General features: G+C 42.3%; 1 protein-coding gene across 1 annotated transcript in view; it reads right to left on the reverse strand.

Annotated features, from left to right (window-relative positions):
• Positions 1-439: 439 nt before the first annotated feature.
• Positions 440-16,477, reverse strand: part of LMX1B (LIM homeobox transcription factor 1 beta) — an 83,982-nt gene continuing 67,944 nt past the window's right edge. The window contains exons 3-8 of the mRNA XM_085076646.1: positions 6,895-7,127; positions 4,630-4,808; positions 4,160-4,237; positions 3,700-3,766; positions 2,778-2,939; positions 440-1,079 (exon numbers count right to left, since the gene is read on the reverse strand). Coding sequence (XP_084932772.1) covers positions 922-1,079; positions 2,778-2,939; positions 3,700-3,766; positions 4,160-4,237; positions 4,630-4,808; positions 6,895-7,127 — 877 coding nt within the window. The 3' untranslated portion in view covers positions 440-921. The remainder of the gene's footprint in view (positions 1,080-2,777; positions 2,940-3,699; positions 3,767-4,159; positions 4,238-4,629; positions 4,809-6,894; positions 7,128-16,477) is intronic.

Below are 16,477 nucleotides of genomic sequence, written 5' to 3' on the forward strand. Positions count from 1 at the left end.
AACAGAATGAACAACACTTGTTTGCCAATCATGGTCTAGACTTGAAATTTGGCACTGCAATACTTACAAACAAATGTAAATGTTTTAATCTCACACTTCAAAAAAAAATTAAATAAATCTGTCTTGTAAGCACCTTTAGTTTTAATTATTTAAGATCAATACTAACCTAAATGCCTCTGCCCCTAACATGCATCTCCTCTCCAGGGCCATAGACCTTTCTTATTCTGAAATCACTGGCTTTCTCCACAAACACTGTTAACCAGTTTCCTCAGTATCATATGCATAAGGGCTATAAACTAATGAGCAGATCTAGGTTATGTAGAAAGAGTGTAGAAAGGAAACAAATGTTGAACGTCACATTTACATTAACTTCTCACAGTTCAAATGGCAATTTATCCACAACATAGTATGAATCATGCAGTAAGAAAAGGGAGGAATCTCCAGTTTCTTTGATTTATTTGTCATATGGTCGACTGATGTCAGTATCAGTGGCTTTAAAAAAAAAAGTTTAGACATCCAAAAGAAAGGAGGAGAGAAAGAAGGAAAAGGTCTAGCTTTCCACAAAATCCATTTCCTTCAGGATGATGAGCTCAAACCAAACGAGATCAAAGACTGAGGATGAGCAGGTTCTTCTGTTCCTTCCGTGCTTGTCTCGTGGTCTGGCGCAAGCTGGGAATCAAGGGTATGGGACGGGTGGATGTGTTTTGTTTCTCTATATATGTATGTATGTAGGTAGGTATTAAAATATACATACATACATACACATATATGCAAACAGAGACAGTCTTCCTAAAAAATGCTCTTTGCAGTCCAGAGGCAGCAGAGTCACTGTGAAGGAAGAGCTGGGCAACATATGGCTGTAGAGTCTGCACTGGAAAAGTCACTGGCTAAACACACGCCGGCTGTTAGTTTTCTTTATTTTCATGAGGCGAAATAGGAGCTCTGCATAGAGTACAGCCTGTCAATGGGATTTCCTACTCTAGCCTGCATGGAGTTAACTTCGGAAGAGGCAAGAAAACAGTCGCTCAAGCTAGTTAAAGAGGTATCACTGTCGATATCATGAAAAATGGAGTCGTTTCCTGCAAATGAAATGTACACGTTAAGCTGGATGCTGCGCGGCCAGGGGAGGACACAGTACACACGGATGCTCACACGCTGCAGCAAATGGGAACACTCATGGTTCTGTAGCCACATGTTAACATACTTTGGCTTTAAGGGTCACACCTACAAGGAGAAGGGCTTGAAACCAACCCACAGGGGTCAGCTGGCAGCAATGCCCCCACACCTGCCAGGATTTAATTTCAATTTCAGTCAGCAGCACAAAGCAGAGTATTGGCTGACAATGGGAGCAAACGGTGCTGGGGAAGAGCAGGTCCCCAGCTTCTGCATGGGCTCTGGCACTCAAGGGGACACCGGGACTGTCAAGAAAGGTGGGACCCGCTATCGAGTGTCCATGACAGGGAAGCATGGTCTAAGAGCCATTATGATACTTGTCTTCATATACACACAAGGTAAAAGTTCTCCCACTGTGACAGGACCCAGGAAGAGACCCAGCTTCCATGGCCTCAAGTGACCTCAGTTGTAAACATGCTGTCCTTTCAAAAAAATTCCACTCTTTTAGGGCTGGTTTGGAACAGCACCTTTTATTTCCCTTAGCAACTAAGATTTCAGCTTACTTCAACACTGGAGGTACCAAAGCTCTAGCTCAAGTCCTGCGGGCTCTGCGAAAGTGTTAGTCTAGTTCTTTTTCCTCACACACTTATTTGTGCCATCCCCTGCACTTCTTTTGGGGCACAGAACCTGCCTCTCAAGGAGTTTTACTCAGAAAGCCAAGCAAACCAACAAAATCACAAGCCACCTAATGCTTGAGGGCACTTCATATATCCTCAGATCCTTACAGGGCCTCCCAAATTTCCTGGTATACACCACAGACTTGTTTCAGTGACAAAAGTAATGACACAGACCCAAAGCAGATTTCCTGTTGGCCTGTGCACGCTTTGTGTGGGACAGTGATGCACACGTGAGCCTCTATAGAGAAGTGTTCCTGGTCAGCAGAAATGAGTCTGAAACAGGCCCTTGTGGGCTACCGCAAGGCCGAGAATCCCAGTCTGAAAAATCCTCTGATATTCTTTTTAAATGCCACACTGCAATTGTCCAGAATCAATTACTGAGCATTTAGTGCTTGTTTGTGTGCTCATTTGATGTGTGGTCAATCAATCATGAAAGCAAACCGTCATCTTGATTTGGGACAGAGAATAAAACTATGCAGGAGAAATGTCCTGTGGTAACCCATCTCTTAGTAGCTCCCGAACTGTTCTTTAACAAATCCACGCATCCAATCTGAGTGGTCTTACAGGGCTGCTTATTCATTTTGTAATGAATAGATTACTTCTCTTTATTGAAGGCACTTTTTCCTCAAAGCTTCTAAGAAAAAAGGAAAAACTTGTGAAGGAGCTAGAATTTGGTACTGTTTATTTTTCAGTGTCTTGGACAGTGGTTTAAAATAGTGGAGTTTTGAGAGGTGATGTTGCTTCCTTTATCGTTTATCAGGATTATACTGTTAAATAATTTTGAAAGGTGTCCAGAGTTTGAGACGAGCTCTGTTCTACCCCGTTATGTGTACAACAAAATATACATGTAAAACTGACCGGTACGAATTCCCTGCTACAAATCCCACAAAAATATTCTAAAAGCCAGTAATGCTGCTGCCCCCATGGTGTGTGATCCAGCACACGGACCAAGCTACTTCAGATGTGGCAGAATGAGGCAAGCCTTACCATAGGGGTTCATGTGGTCGCCTGGCATTTGTGGAGGGGTAAGACCCTGTTGAAATGGGTCTGTGCCATAACTGCTTTGCTCCATTGCTACAATCTGCTGCTGTGGTGGTGCAAGTGGTGTGTAAGATGTCATCATCCCTTCCATTCGGTTGGACATTACTTCTGCAAAGCAAAGAAGAGTCACAGTTACTGCTGGGGAACAGGGCAGCATCAGTGGCAAAAATGAGCCCTAGAAAATGCAGTCAGGGATATCCTGTCAGTCAGGGATATCCTGTCAGTCAGAAAAACTTTCCAAATTTTGTCTGAGTGTAGAACTCTGAGCAATAAGTGGAAAGACTTGTAATTTCTGACTACACAGTAGTTTCTGGAGCTCCTAGGTCCTGGATCCAATCCTCCCAAAGCCTGTATACTGTGTGCTACAGAGCCCAGTTATTCTCTAACTTCTGCTGGTCCCAGGTTTTCTGGTTCTGGGTAAAGTGGAGGATTTGAGGTTACAAGGTCTTGGGAGCTTGAGATCCTCAAAAGCACCCACAGAGCAGCAGGGCAAGCCCCAGTACCTCTGTGCAGCAGGGTTCAGCCAACTGTGGGGGCACAGGAGGGACTCTCCATGCTGATGCCTGTGCATATTCCCAGCTGAGCATTGTGCCACTTACTGCAGAAGAAAACAAACCGGAGCATCTATCTGGAGCAAGCCTCCTGGAGATTTCTTCCAGTGGAAGTACCTCCACTCGGAGTAACCTGGCATGGGCACTCAGGCACACCTCTGTATGCTTCAAGTACTGATGGCACATATCAGCCACAGATCTGATGCACCCTGCATTGCTGTTCTAAAGTATCATGTGAGAATAGCACTTCCAGACAACTGCACATTGTTTCTCTCTCTATCACTGGATTGTTTTTCACTTTATCGCAAATCCCCTACCTTGTCCTAGTCGCTGCGAGTTCTGTTGCTCCTGCTGCTGCTGGTGCCTTCGTGCTAGCTTTTTCATCTGAAAAATGCAGAAGAGAACAGAACAATCTCATGGCTCCAAATGCAACAATTTTGTTTCCTTACAAAACTCTCTGCAAACATCAGCTAATACAGACCATTTATACTTATGCACACATTGTTGTGGGTTCAGTTTCAATTCTAAGCTTAAACATTTCAGTTTCCAGTTCAGACTTGCATGCAAAATTTACTCCCAACCCCGTGTTGCTTTGAGCATATGAATTTAATGTCTATGTTTCGAATTTGCCTTTCTAGTGTGGATGTAGAAAGCAGTGCTGGCAGAACCCTCAGAGCTCAGCCATGTGACTTCTGCAGTGTGAGCTGCATCCAGGGCAAGAGCCCATGTTGAGGCACAACCTGCATTTGATTTTTGAGAATGTGACAAACCGCCTACCTTTGCTCTTTGGTTTTGAAACCAGACCTGGACGACTCGCACACTGAGCCCTGTTTCAGCTGCCAGTGTTTCTCTGACCTGCAGGAGGAAATGCTTGATGATGCAATTTTTCGTAAGTTAAAAGAAAACCCCAAGAACCACCAGTCAGTTTTGTTAGAAGAACACTTGCACTTACAACAAAAATTGCATGTATGGAATTACTTTTAAAATTCATCATATTTTTGCCCCGTGTTGTCAAGTTCTGCCCCGATGGTGCTACTGGTTCTGTAACTACGGAACAAACAGTCTGAGCTGAGGAAAATGACACTAAGTCATTTCATGTTTTCTATTCTACTCATTAAAGACTTCTGTGCAAAAAGAGTGCTCTGCTCTCACCCCAGGAAAACGGCTATTGTCACAGCAAGCCACAGAGGCTGTCTGGGGCTGTGGCCTGGTGTCAGGACTGACTTGGTCCCTGGTGATGCACCTACCTTTCTACAGGGCTTAGAAGACACTTCAAAGGATGCTTTAAATGCTCGTCTCTGTTGTGTAGTAAGTATTGTCCTTGGTCGTTTAGGTCTTCTTGGGTCCTTCCCATCATCGCTTCCTTTTCCTTGGGTTACTTGGCCTTTGGTGGGCTTTACATCTCCATCTTCATCATCACTTTTGACTGGTGAAAAACAGGATACATAATTGCACTTGTTCCATCAAGAAAACAGGATGTTTGAGAACTGCTCTTCAGTCAACAGGTTCAACTATTGTCCCATGGTTATTTGAATACCTAAAGCAGCTGTGGGCAGGAAGAGGCTATCTTAGATCTATGTGTTCTGACTAAATCAAATGCCACAAAAGCATAAAAATGTTTTCAAATTTTAATTGTGGACATGGGACTGATCAGGGGATGGAAACTCAGAATGTGCTTCAGTATTTCCAGGAATCAGGCGCAGAGAGACTTTGAGCCCTCCCAGTATCTCTTGGTCCCGTGTGCTCACCAGCTGCAATCTCACCATCAGATAAATACCTTTCCCATCACAGCTGAACTCCAGCTTCTCCTGAAGCATTATCTGCAGACAGGTAGTACCACCTGCATTGCTACGGCAGCAAAACAGCATAAAGCAAGTATCACACAAGTGTCTCAAAACCTGTCTAACTAAATAGAGTGCAGATTCCAGTTATTGAATATTGTTCTAAAAATTTTGAAGCTCCAGAGATAATATTAAATATAATCTTTGTCATATCATTTTCACTTCCCACAGAAAACATCAGTAATTTTCCTCTAGCATTACAACTATGCAGGCACAAACTTCTCTTTCTCAGTAAACACATATAAGCATCTATGTACTTGTGTAGACCAATGAGATTCTTTGTATTTTCTATAATTAAATTCTGAATACTCATACAGTCTGGTGATATTACACGTGTTAGCATATCGTCCCGAGAAGTCTCAAGGGCAGTGGCAAAGGCTGAGGGTTAAATACAAATTTTGTTGTGAAAATCAGCTTTTCAACTCAGCATATTTTATTTGACTAGTGTACTGATTTTTCTTCCAGAAAACACTATCACATTATTATAGGGACTTCAACATGAAGAAACACACTGAATTTTTTATATACTGAAAGACTACATTTGGGGAATCAACAAATTAGGCTTTAATTCATTTTAGGGTCTGATTATTATGCACCTAGCAGTTTAATCACCTTTTACTTTAATAAGCATCTTTGGCCTAATGATTAAAGAGAAGTTCAGCCATTTTAATAACCACGACATTATTAACTTTCCAGCATGCCATTTCTAAGGAAAGGTTTGTGAGGATTAATACTGCTCATTGGAGAGTTACTTTTGAGTCCAGTGGATAAATATTTGATTGAAGCAGGACACATTCTCAGCCAGGGCTTTGCAGATCATGTGCTCACACACAGGCCTCTGGGAGATCAGTGTTTTCAGTATGTTAGACAATGGGAGACGAACAACTTGTTTAAATTGTCAGCTTGCTTTTCAGGTTTGGCTAACAGAAAAAGGAGAGGGAAAAAGCATCTCCAGGAGTAAAAAACTCCCCTTTGTGCCAAAGGGAAATGAAATTGAAACCAAGGCTGGTTTGTGCTACCATGGTAGCTCCTCACTGCTCCTCACTGGCTTGATCACAAGCCAGATCTGGTCCTGAAGAGGAGCCCACCCTGCTCAAAGCTCATGTCAAACACAGCTGCCAGCACTGTGTGTGAGTGAGGACAGCAGAGGGGGAAGATGCCAGTGACCAGCGTGGGGACAGCCTTGCACAAGCTGCTCAAGGGGCTTTAGCAGGTGCACAGCAGGTTGCTGCAACTTGTCTGGAGGTAAGACATGCTGACGGTCAAGGAGGAAACTCACATGCCTCGGGCACATTCACCAAGAGCCCAGACCCTACGATGTGAGATTTACTGAGCAGAGCACTCAAGGTGCTGCAAGTGTAGCATGGCAGTAACTAAAACACTGCTCCAAGAAAGGCCCTGGTCAGTCTGATTCATGCTTTATGATCCTATAGGAAAACACTTGGATGAAAGCAAAAAGATTTAGCTTTTACTAAGCAGGAAGTTAAGGAATGGAGTCAAGGTAGGGAAAGCAGACTGTGAATAGGAATGTTTTCATCTGTGCCTGCGAATTTGCATAGGTGGCACGTGCATATAGATAAAGTGGATGAGAAAATGGATGTACTTTTCCATAAGAAGGCTCTACAAACTCATGCAGCTTTTCCAGTCAGAGCAGGTGTGGGAAAAGCTTACCTGAGTCTGAGTCGTCTGGGCTGACCGAGCTCAACAAGTCTTTCTCTTTCTCATAGTCACTTTTGCAGAGCAGCTGCCCTTCCTTGAGGACAAACTCGTCCCCTTTCCTCAGCTGGCGCTCGCACACGCAGCAGCAGAAGCAGCTCAGGTGGTACACACACTCCAGGGCTCGCATCACGAATTCCGTTGGAGCAATTTTCTCCATGCAGCCACTGCACTTGGCAGCAAAGAGCCTGCAAGGAAGAGGCAGCACAGTCAAAGGAAGTGTCAGATCATATCCTGCATGGATCTAAATCCAGCAAAGCCTGCAAAGATCAGCGTGGCTCATGCTTCTGCACACTGCAAGACTCGCATCCTTAGGCTTGAAAACATCATAGGCATGGGATTTTTTCAAATCTCAATCCCTTTGGTCTCTAGATCCCCCAAATCACCTTTGCTGGACAAAGCCCATTAAGATATGTCCTTATCTCAGTGGCTTTTTTTGCTTTCAAAATGCGCAAGACAAAAGGGAGCTCCCAAGGTTGGATAATTGCTCAAACCCGAATGTATTTTAATTCACCTTTTAGAGGAAGGACCAGGTCATGCTTTGTTTTATGCAGGTCTCTGGTTTCAGCACTCAAGCCCTATTCTGAACAGATTTCATGATTTTCCATTTTTGGTATTATCTGTCTCTGAGGAGGCTGATAAACACAGAAATGAGCGTGAAAACTTCGTACTTTTGCTGAGACAAAGTCAACATGCGTGCATACACACAATTGTACACATGCAATCGATAAAGAAAGCAGTTAAATAAGAAGACAGTCTTTTTTTGGATGTTGAGTTATTCCAGAACAACCTGTCTCTGAAGGAAGTACTGTGCATTTTAAATGGTGTGAAACATCCTTTGGCAGAGATAGGCAGTGATACAATCTGTCAAATTACCAGTACAAGTACAGACCCTAGAACACACACTGTATCCAGACTATTTCCTATTAATGCTCTATAAACCCTGTCTTTCATCCAGCATTAATTTTCTAGGCTTAAGTTAGAACATTTGGATTAATTTTATTTTGATTTTCTAATGGCAACTGGGAATCTCCCTAAGTGAGATTTCAGAAAAGGGCTGCCTCAAATAAAGACAAATTGCTACATTACATCCCTGTGTCACACGGTGTGCTGGTGATTTGAAATTCAGCGTCTTTTATGGCAATACATCACAGCGCAAGGTGCATGAACATTTACATTTCAGCAAGGAAACAAACACCACTGCACCTGTGTGTTCAGTGGAAAAAAATCAGATTCTGCCTTTTAGCATGGGGTATGCTTTTTTAAATCATCATCAAAATTATAATTTTTCACTAAGAGGGCAAGGCTCTTTGATTTTAGAAGGCAAAGGCTGTGGTAGTAATTCATTCCTCCAGAGCCTCCATTTTGTCTGAGCAGAGAAGTGCAGGAAAATGGCAGTCACAAGCCCTCGACAAAGAGCTGGAGTCAAAGTGGGCAGGAGGGAAAAGCAAATGTTAGTATGGTTGCACATGACATCCAGAAAATGGTTGAGAGATGGCAACTGGGGTGTTCCCCAGCTGTACCCAGGAGTGACTGCACTGGGAGCCTGGCTGGCTCAGTGCAAACCTTTGCACAACCACAGCCTCAAGGTAACAGCTGTGCAAGGTGGACTGAGTGGCTCTTTTTCAGGTATGTAATGAATTAAATCTATCAAAAGGAAACTGATGGAACGCAGGATCCTGGGCGCTGCCATGAACAGGCCGGCTTATTTCATACACTCCGTTTGCTTTGTCCACAAGGTTTTCCTTACAATGCTTTAGCCAGCAAATTCCTAAGCAGAAAATATTTTTATCTCTACACAATAGCACATCCGAAAGGATTAGCACAGAAGGAGGAAAAAAAAGGTGCGCTGAAAAAAGTCGTTTCTATCTAACTGCTTAAACCCACTTGACTCATAAGGCAAGCCTGGCCGCCCTGTCCGAGGGGTGTCCTTAGGTCGGGGCACACCTGGAGACCTCAGGAGCGGCAGGCTCGGTGCCAAGGCACTGTGTCCCCCAGCTACCCGCACTGTGCCGTCCCCGCCAGCCGCAGGAGGGAAGGGACCCCCGACGTGCCGATGCCCGGCCGCACCGGGACCGCGGCGGCTCCGGCCGCCTCCAGTCTCCGCCGCCGTTCGCGGGTTCTGTCACAGCGCTGCTGGGCTGCGAAACGTTCAAAAACGAGCTCCAGGGACCGCGCCCCGCCGCCGACAGGTGCCCACGGCGCCACTGCAGCGAGGGGAGAGCGGAGCCTTCTCCGGGAGGGGTGTGGAGCCCACGGGCAGTGCGGGTTCGGCGGCGCGGGCTCGGCAATGAGGGCTCGGCCGTGCGGCGAACCAGCCGCGGCTCGCTGGGCATCGGCGCTGGGCTGCCAGCGCTCCAGCTTGGGCTGCCGCTGCCTCCAGTTGTCTCCCGAGCAAACCCACTAAATGCCACCGTCCAGTGACAGTGAAAACACAAATGTAACACGGTTTACAGATTATTTCAAGAAGAAAAGCCCAGGAAAGCATAAATCCCCTGCACCTTCTCTCAAACCGGGACACGAAAATAACCTCCTTGTCTTGTGGAGCGTGTTGTTTCCTTGACAAGCACCTTTGCTGTCGTACTGCCTTCCTGTTTGGGGTTTCTTTCTTGTTGGGTTTTTTCATTTTTTCTTTTTTCTTTTTTTTATTTTGTTTGTTTGTTTGTTCTTTATCTTCAAAACAAATATATCTAACATGAATAGAAAATACTTTGTGTTATTTACAGGTAACTGACTATTCTAGCAAAGCTGGTACTTTTGCAACAGCGCTTCCCAAGGCAGCCTTTTAGCTCTAACGAATTACATTGTCATCAGTGTATATTAACTCATTTAAATGAACATTAAATTGCCCTGACAATACTGCACAGACTTCATATCCCGAATTTCCCTCTTATCAAGAAAATTCCCTCCCCTGTACACAGGTACTCTGCATTATAACATGCATTCACACAAATACACACACACACACACAGAGCAGCATGTTGGGTTGAATTCTGAGATTATAAAATCTTCATTAAACTTATCTTATAGGGTGTTTATAGGTATTTTTTCAGCTTCCCAAGAGGAACACAAGGTTATGCACTCTTTTTGCACAAGGCAATCTCACAACAGGAAACTAATCTTGACAAATGACCAGACTTTGATAGCTGTGATCTAAACCACTGCTCGTTAGACTGTTCATTTTATAAACGAATGGTAATAAACCTGTTGGGAAGTGTAGGATAGCAGGAATACTTTACAGATCACCCCTTTACAGGTTTCAATCAAAGCCATAAATTTTAAGGGGAGCACACAGATATTCTGTGCTGAGACAAAGACTCTGTCCCACACCAACCACATTTAAAGGAATAGTTCTTTTTCTTTCTATACATTTTACAAATAATTTGCATAACTCTGGCTTTTTACCCCCATGGCTGATTGTCTCCAGCTCTCTTAAGTTAACATCAAACCTCAAAATCCTTGGATGTGTTAAAGTATGTGGAGAGTGGAAATCAAATGCCTTTATTAGAAGCTGCAGGAAATCTCTGACTCCTAAGCACAACGAAAACATTCCAAAGAAAACTGTTCAAAGAGGACAAAGAAGAAACGCAGAACAAGAAAACCTTGTTTTGAATCAATGATTGCAGAGTTTTATAAATAAATTCTGTTGCCTGGACAATTTTGAAAGACAACTCAATAGGTTTAGGAGTTTTTAAGTATGTTTGCCTCTATGCCTGGAACACTTGGGGGACTCAGCCAAGCTAAAGCTCAGAACAATGGCCTGTCTGTCCATCACAGTATTTACAATAAATGCTGTGAAACAACTTTACAGTACTAGATAATCAAAAAGTCTTTAACAACTAAAACTGGGTGAATTTAAATTAATTTTACATATGTATCAGGAGCAATGCAAATGTCCTGACTTTAACCAGTAGACGAAAATGTTCACCAGCAGAAGAGGCCATAAAGATTTTATTTGTTGGGATATCCCTGTGAAGTCAGGCTGAATCAGTAATCCTTAGAAACAACCACAGTTACATGATCCACTGTGCCTTCCTGCATGGCACAGCCATCTGGAGTGCAATACGGACCCCTGATTTATTATCTCCTGCACAGTTATCTCGCAGTAAGTTTGACCCTGCTTTGCTCCTGAGAATCGCAGCTCTTCTGTTTACTCTCCCAGTGTCCTGACAACCTACCCTTTACCTTTCTATGGCTCAGTCTGGTCCTTCATTTCCTCCTGTCTGTGAGCAAATAGATTTTAATAGTTTTATTATAACTAATTTAATCTGTGCTGAGAGATCTCCATGTGCAGTGTGAAATTTGCTGTTCACATTAAGTGTGGTTCAAGAGGTTTGTTATACAGGACAAAGGTAGAAAAACAGACTTATTTAGATAGGTTGTTTATGTACTGGGCCTCTGCCATGAAGCAGTACATAGGAAGTTATTAGGCTGTGTTTGACGTGTGCAAGAGGACAGATGCTGCTACCTACTTACCAGAGACCTTCAGTCATTTCCCTTCCTGTGTTATTCTGACATTATGTGTTGCAGCAACCACAGTAGATATCTGGCTTCTCTTTATTTAATAAATATGCAAAGGTAGTGGTCACAGCTTTTGTAAATACTCTCAGTGTAGTCTCTATGACACTTTTCCCTCTGCTCACACCCACCTGGGACACCCCTGTTTGCCTGTTCTGACACTGGGAGCTCACTCCACACTCCTGTGGTGTGAAACAGGGTAGAGCTAGAGTGAAATATACTGTGCTTTTCACAAAACGAGTTTTATTAAGAGCTGAAATTAAATTACTAATGAAAGACATCTGTTCCTTGTTCTTTGGGAGAAATTTTGATACTTCTTTCTTTAGATTACATAGAATTGGAAAAAAAGTATGCATGGGGCTTTTCCACAATAGGACTTCAATATTTTCTGTAGCATCTTACAGCTTAGAGATGCTTATAAAGTGGAAAAACTGTTGCTTGGTTGCACTCAATTCTGAACATTCAAAACATCCTGAATGCAGTAAAGCACAACAGGAATATTATAATTTTATGATTTGGAACCCCCACACACCCCCTTAAAAAAGAAACAATCCATTTAAAATATTTTCCCTGCAGAAGAAATAATTACATTTTTCATTAAGGCAAATTTCATAGCTGAAACTTCAGTAATAGAAAGAGAATTCCCTTTCATTGAGAAGTAATAAAATGTGCAAAAATTAAAAGTTCCTAGGAAAAAAACTGTAATATTTCGAGAGAAACTAAAACAAAGAAACCGTTTTTTTCTTCAGGGAGAACTGAAGAAAATATTTATTAACCCTCTATCCACAGGTGCAGTAGTATGAACACCAGCTACTGGTGAAAGCTTGAGTTAAACCAGCACTTCACAATGTGGATTTGGACTCACAAATTACATTTTGCCTATCTTAATAATGAGTGATTTTTTCTTTACATAAATATTCTACCTGTATTTCTGTGAAGAGTGCCATACTCCCCTGCCAAGACAAGCTGATGGCTAAAATAGTGATAGGGACCACATATTATCCCATGCCAAATCTTGCTCTGAAGCTGGTTGGACTTTGATTGTGGACACTATCAGAGCCACCAGCTCCCATCCTCACTCTGCCCACCAGAAACAGACCCACCAATGTGGTCCCAGGAGCACCTCAGGCTGGCCATACCCAGACAACAGTCTGTGTCACACCATGCCCACAGAAATACCACCCTTCATGTGGTTTCCTTCCTGCTGGGACCTCTCATGATCCCTCTGCAGGTAGCCAAGCACTCACTGTCCACCTCAAACCCCTGGACACCAGCAGCTCCGGGCTGGAAATGGGATGCTTAGACAAAAGCACAAAGACGCATACAATTTAAAGCTTACATCCTAATGCAACTTGCTCAAGTGGGACCAGAATGACCTAAATAGTTACATCTCCCTTAACTATAAAGTACAACATAAAATGCAAAGTGCAGAGCAGTTTCTCGCTTTGAGCAGAATGTGACAGAATGAATTCTTCTCTTTGCTTAATTTTCATCCCCTAATTGACCACTTTGTTCAACTGTCTTCCATCACTGCCATGCTGTTCTATTTTATAGCATTTTTCCATACAACACTTTGATGGAAAAATTTATGAAGAATAGAATTATTGCTGTTAGAAGGGAATTAAAACAATTTTTCATTTACAAAGTCACTGATATTGCTCTACTGTGCTCCACCTTTGGGAATCCAATTGCTCTTCTCAGCTACTCCCATTCCTCTTTATAGCATGGCAATTGCACTGTACAGATTATGGCTGCAATTTTCTCTTAATCTGTTCTGTAGAACAGGAACTGTTATAAAAGTTAAGGGCGTCAATTGAATTGACAAAGCTGGGGCTGCAATTAAGAAGCCTTAATGAATTAACAAAATAAGATGATTTTGTTACAATTATATTCTTTAGGCAGTGTGAAAATTTGTGAAATAATGTTATTTTTGTCCATGAGTTTCAAAGAGGCTAAATGTGCGTCTGTTGCTAAGTTTTTTGCATTCTCCAAATCACATCAATGGGCTATAAAAGCATCGTATGTACTGGGGACTTTGTGCTTCTGCCACAACTCTACCTAGCTGCGGGGCGGTGGTCACCAAAACCAACCAGGTGCTCCTTTTTTTTTCCTTTGGATTTTTATTCAGTTATTTACATAAACTAAATCCACCTTAATTTTGTCCCTTTACCCCCTCACCAGTATCCAGAGGATGTGGAACAGCCCGGCTCAGGGCCGGGATGCTGGCTTCAGAACATTCTCTGCTCTGACAGACATCTTATCCTTCTTGTTCACTACATGGCACACTGAATTTACATCACCAACAACACAGGGAAATTCTTCTAATGCAATTTTTATATGAGATTTCACTCTAAAGGCCCCTTAAGCAGGGAAATGGTACTGTTGTGATTCACTGGCCCAGTCTTCACTTTTACAGAAGAAAATAATCATGTGTCAAAGCAATTCAAATGTAATTTCTAAGTTATTCCTTGGCTGGCAAGAATGACTTAGGGAAAGAATTTACACAAGGTTTTCCTCACAACTAAGAACGTTAAGAGGAAGAAATGCTATTTGCCAGTATGAAACAAAATCACTTCCTGTGCCTGCTGCAGTGATGCTGGTAGAGAGCTTGTGCCCAAACTCTTTCAGCACAGCCAATTTAGCAACTGATTTGCAAGGGAAAGATACCTTAGTCCTGTGGTGTTAATGTCTTTGCAGTGGGGGGTCTATTGCCAGCTTCTCCAAACTCATCAACACAATCTATTATTAATACCCAGAAAGGCTTTATAGTATCTTTATAGCACAAGGCAATGAAAGCTCTGCGGTGTAATCTGTTATCTATATTGCAAAATCATGTGAAATAAAACAAAACATAGACGCTTCATAAACAAAATGTTTCATCTATTATATCTCTCTGCCTCCCCTGTATATAAAGCAGTGGGGTGCAGGAAAGGCATTCAGAGAGATTTGTTGTTAGATGTGGAACTGGCTCCTTTTAAAATTCTATTTGTATTGTGACAAATTTTACACAGAATGAAAATTTCTGCTCCTTTCTCTGAGATGGGAATATCAGAATCTTTGCAAAACTAGACTGTGTTTTGTCATTAGAGCAAAGGAGGTTGGGAACAAAATACAGCTTCTTAACTCCTACAGGGAAACTATGACACAAGGATGAGCTGACTGAGCCAAAGGGAGAAGGCAGCTGCGGCAGGGTGAGGAGAGAGCACAGCCTGGGGCAGGGCCAGGTAGAGGTGTCAGGGCATTGCCATGGTATGAAATAAAGGATTTGTCTCCAGTAAGCAGCAGCAAAACCAAGTGCCCACTAGAGGCAGTTATTTCTCTGGAAATCATTCAAGAACAGAATTTGAGCAGACCTGGATCTTTTCTTCTACTATTGATATGTATGACAATATTTTATATGAAAAGCCCAGAATTACTCTACATTTAGTCCCTAGGAAAAGACAGAGTTAGAGACATCATTTAACAGCAATGAATTAAATACACAGTTAAAAATCCAAGAAGGTTTTGTTTCAAATAAACAGATTTTGGCAAAGGTAGAACCGAAAGGGAAACATGAAGCAGTTTTGCATACTTGGTGAATGCATGTTTGCAATACAGCAAGAACCAAAAAAGTCCTGGATATAGGGCTGTGTCTTATTGCCTAGATGCCTTTTTATGTTCTTTGCCTGTTGAAAATAAATTGTTCTTTTGTAGTGTTTGTCTTTTCAGTCCAACTGTCAGCTATTATTTTTCTATTTCCTCTTTTTGTCACTTTGCATTATTTTTGGTGCTGTAATTCCCATTTGTTCCCACTCCTATCTTCCTGTCTCCCATTGTTCCATTTTTTAATCCCCAGTTTTACTCTTCTTTGGCTCTTTTTTTGGCCCATTCTCAGTAGGGTTTGAGAGAATACCCAGGCGTGACTCCCTGCTATAGCAACCACACCTCCCCAGGAAAGCCACAACAATCTCTTCGGGAGGAGGAAAGTCTTTCACAAGCTGGCAGCAAAAGTAAATCCTTCTTCAAGGAACAAGAAGGATTAGCAGGGAGCAGTGGGCTGCAGACTTAACCCTACCCCTCATTTCTTTAGAGCACCAGTCACTCAGAACCCTGCTGTGATGTACAATTAAACAGAACCCAAAAAAATCCTGAATGACACAAGAGCAGGATTGTGTAAAGGTTTAATTCCACTTTAATACCCTTCCAAGTTCAGAACTCAAAGATAGCAATTTAACCCAAGAATCCCCATCCAAGCATGAAAAGTTGCTGCTTGTCTTACAAAAGTCTCCGCTATATTCTGCTCTAAATCATGCTCTTTTAGGCTGACCCTTAATGGATGAAATTTTTCTCCCCCAATCATCTCACATGGTTTCTCTTCATTGTCTTTCTTTCACGAACTTTGTTCTTCTGATAAAAACAGGAGAGTCTTACCAGAAGCATAGAGCCTTGTAAAAAGGACCACTGAAAAATGAAAAGGAGCACTAAGAAACCCCAACTCAAATCCCCAAAGCTCAGGTAACTAAAGGTGTCTCCTGCAATGTCTAAGAATGGTAATTTATTCTTGTTATGTGAAGTGACTCTTATGAAGATTATGTCAATTACTTACTATTAATATTAGGATGGAAAATAAATATCCCTCTTAATATAGGTTGTGGGGTTTTTTTTTAATCCAAACATCTGAATCATCTTTTTTAAATTAAAGAACAGACAAGCCTGGTCATTCTAGTATGGATGGCTACTAAAGTTGCTCTATAAACTGGATTTTCAAGATTAGACACAGAACTACAAAAATCTCCTGGCTTCTGTAAGGCCAAATATGGTTGACAGAGTCCTAAGATTCAACTATCAGCATCTGTATTTGTATTCAGGCTTTAGTAAACTAGATGCTCTAAAGCTATACAAAGAGATTTATCAGTAAGCAAGGCTCTACAGCACACCCAGACCCTCCTCCTGCCTTGAACGCCTGCACAGGTTTTAAGTTATTCCAGCAGTCAAACATTTATCACACAGGACACTTCCACATGTGTGAAAATGAAATCCC

Source organism: Lichenostomus cassidix, chromosome 17 (genome assembly GCF_008360975.1).
Source record: "Lichenostomus cassidix isolate B80296 chromosome 17, HeHo_3.0, whole genome shotgun sequence".
In the NCBI taxonomy this organism is placed as follows: domain Eukaryota; kingdom Metazoa; phylum Chordata; class Aves; order Passeriformes; family Meliphagidae; genus Lichenostomus; species Lichenostomus cassidix.